Raw genomic sequence first — 3142 nt, 5'->3', positions numbered from 1 at the left:
ACCTCAAATTCTTCTTATGAAAAGATTGAAGTATCCCTATACATTCTTACAAAGATTCTACATGTTATATTTGAGTACTTGATTTCAATATTTTACTCAAAGCGACCGTGTATCTATGCAGAATCCATAGCATTTATTTCTCGAAGGTTAATAGTATGTGTATTGAGTATCCTGGCGTCGTGTATCTCCTCGATGGATTTAACGCGCACACCTATGGCTGCAGGGTTACTGATAGTCACGTATACGTATGTATGTACGAATAGTCAAAGGGATGCACGCACACGGCTCGTACGTGGTCTTGTGTAGAACGGATCGAGCATATCAGACAGTGATTCCGAGCTGAGAGGGATGCGATGGAGATGGATGGCCGTTCCCAGGGGATGGTAATAGCGTGCCGTATACACAGGGCGACGGGTTAGGTGGATAGGTCTTTCAGGGTTCAACATTATGCCGTTCCGCATTGTTGCCCGGCATTACGATGAGCCCACTCGACTTGGACCACATGGCGCCACTGGCTGGCCAGTTTGACATTAAACGCCATAAGAGGACCCGCTCGCTAATTTCTATTTGATAGGAAACGAGAGATTTGGCCCCCTTGTTCGGATAATCTTTTATGAAACGATTTCAACTGATGTTAGGATAACCGATGGTTTCTACGTGTTAGTTGCCGGTACATTATCTTACCTCGTTCTTCAATGTTTAAATTCAGTTTCTGGTAAACACGTATTTCTCACTTTTTTTTAAAAATAGTATGCAGTTCATTGAAGGCATGAAAATATTATAACGTCATGGGTTTAAGTTCGATAAAAGATGACTTTGTAGTAAATGAATTATTATGACTTACCTGTAAATCAGCTTTCGTCGGACGCTTCTCTTGAAAAATCCGCTGCACCCGTTGCAAGCCAGAATTCCGTAATGTTTCCCGGAACTGGTATCGCCGCACACTACGCATATCAAACCGAGACTACGTGGTGGCTTGGTACCATGTTGTGGTTGCATTTGCTGCTGTTGCTGCGGCTGTTGCTGCTGTTGCTGTTGCTGTTGTTGCACTTGGCCCAAAAGATGAGGGTGACCGTTTCCCAAAGCGGTTAAGTACGGCGACCTCGCTAGCGGGAAATCTGTGGGTATTCCTCGACAAAGTGGAACTGGACATTCTTGCACAGACCTCGAGAGGTAAGGATCGTGACTCGAGGTCGAACCCGACGCTCCCAGCGGGCTATACCGTTCCGGTAATCCTGGGGAGATAACGCTGCTGTCGCCCGAGTCTAGAAGCAAATGGTTTTCTGGTAAAGTGTTTTTTCCAAGGAACGTCAAAATAATATTTTATAGAACAATTATTTTGGACGGAATTATTTATGCAAAATGTCTACTTCGTACATAATGTTAAGCTGCGTCTACACTATACACACAAAGTGTCTCAGAAAAAGTGTTAGAGCCGAAAAAGGGTGATTTTGCAGGTGTTTCTGAACAATAATTTCCTTTGATAAAATGCAAAGTTAGCCATGCTTTTGACTTGTTAACGAAAAACACTGACCATTGATAACCGAATATTTAGTATTTTACCAAAAAGAATAAAATATTCTAACGTAATACCAATTTTTAACTTTTATTCGAATAGACATTCTCAATATTTTTTTGTCAGAAAGAATAATAAAAACGACAGGTGCATATTCCATCTTTTTCCGTCAATCCATCTTTCTTTTTTTCTATATCGAGAGGATTAATCCAGAGATTTGGATCGTTCTATTGGGACAACTTCAGATTTACGATTTGCAGCACAGTTTTTGCACGGTCAGACTTGATTCATCCTATTCGATCAGATGGCAGCTTCGTGCGCCTAATCCCGGAAATCTCTTCCGTGTGCTCCGAACCGACCCCATGCATCATACCATCTTTCACCCTTGATTGATTTCTGTAAGGCGATGTTTATGCACACATATAAAATACTTGCATATTCATACATACAGTCACTCTTTTACGAGCATTCATGCCCTATGCTGATTATGAAAAAAATGATTTTCAATATTTTGTACGATTGTTTCATTACATTAACAAAGTGAAAATAAAAAATCTAAGTTCTTTTATTTAATGTCTATAAAAATAACATCGCTTTCTAATATCTGTCTTTATTCGACGGACTGATGGCTTTTGTCCCTGTGAGACTCCTGGCTTCTTTTTCCGCATCCCTTAAGGCTTAGTGACTGGATCGTGAGGGCAAACAGTATTTACATGAAGAAATGAGCTCGTAAAAATTGTGGTATAAATATTTATTATATTGAGAAAGAAAGGGAGAAAGAAATGATTCTATTATAAAGAGAAACAAAGTATTTTCTCCTTTATTACATATACTGTCAAATACAATTGTTTGTTTCAGATAAGGAATGTCTAACTACTTTGATTTTTACGACACTTTATTTAACTTATATTAGATTTACAAACGAGATGTCTCAAATTTTTATTGGAGATTCTAATAGAAAAGTAAAAAATCATACCCTTTTCTTTTCTCATGTCTTTTCAGTTTATAGTAAACCAGGTTTCACATCCCAAAGAAAATGAAATTATTTGATTCAATATTAAAAAATTTATTCTATTTTGAAATGTGTCCGAATATTAATGAGAGTCACTGTGTGTATGTTTGATTTTTTACATCACAAGATCAGATTCTTAATTGCAGTTAAGTGTGCACGTCGAATCACACAATGAGATCAACGAATGACATTCAAATCTTCACTTACAGCTTATAACATACATTACGTTAACGATATTAATTGGAAAATGGAGATGCAAAGAGATCAGGAACCAGCGAACATCTGCGTGATCAACGAAATGTGATTTCACCATTCCGTCCAAGCTTTATTAGTCACGCCGCGCCGGCAGCTCTGGCGAAGCGAGGCGCGAGATCTCCTCAGAATCGTATTTGTCGGGTACATTGTATCCGATCGAAAACTCATTCCGGTCTCGTTAATGCCGCGGGGTCAGATAGGATCCGTTCGAATTACCATGCGAATCGACAACAGCTCGATATCAAGTTAGGGTCCCATTCCTAACCCGCTACGAGATAATCTAATCGTGTCTTAGTCCACCAAGTTATTTAAAGTCCTTCTCGAATCGACAGATTACAGTTGGTACTTGAAACCAACCG

General features: G+C 39.2%; 1 protein-coding gene across 2 annotated transcripts in view; it reads right to left on the bottom strand.

Moving 5' to 3' along the window:
* The window catches only part of LOC108622130 (photoreceptor-specific nuclear receptor), a 26244-nt gene that overhangs the window by 17926 nt on the left and 5176 nt on the right, over positions 1-3142 (bottom strand). For both annotated transcript variants that reach the window (XM_018019809.2, XM_018019810.2), the window contains exon 3: positions 845-1265. In XM_018019809.2, the coding sequence (XP_017875298.1) occupies positions 845-1265 (421 nt within the window). The remainder of the gene's footprint in view (positions 1-844; positions 1266-3142) is intronic.

Source organism: Ceratina calcarata, unplaced genomic scaffold (genome assembly GCF_001652005.2).
Source record: "Ceratina calcarata isolate Rehan_Ccalc_2016 unplaced genomic scaffold, ASM165200v1 scaffold206.2, whole genome shotgun sequence".
NCBI classification, from domain to species: Eukaryota; Metazoa; Arthropoda; class Insecta; order Hymenoptera; family Apidae; genus Ceratina; species Ceratina calcarata.
Note: the sequence above shows the minus strand (reverse complement) of the source record. Positions and strands in the feature narration are given on the sequence as shown.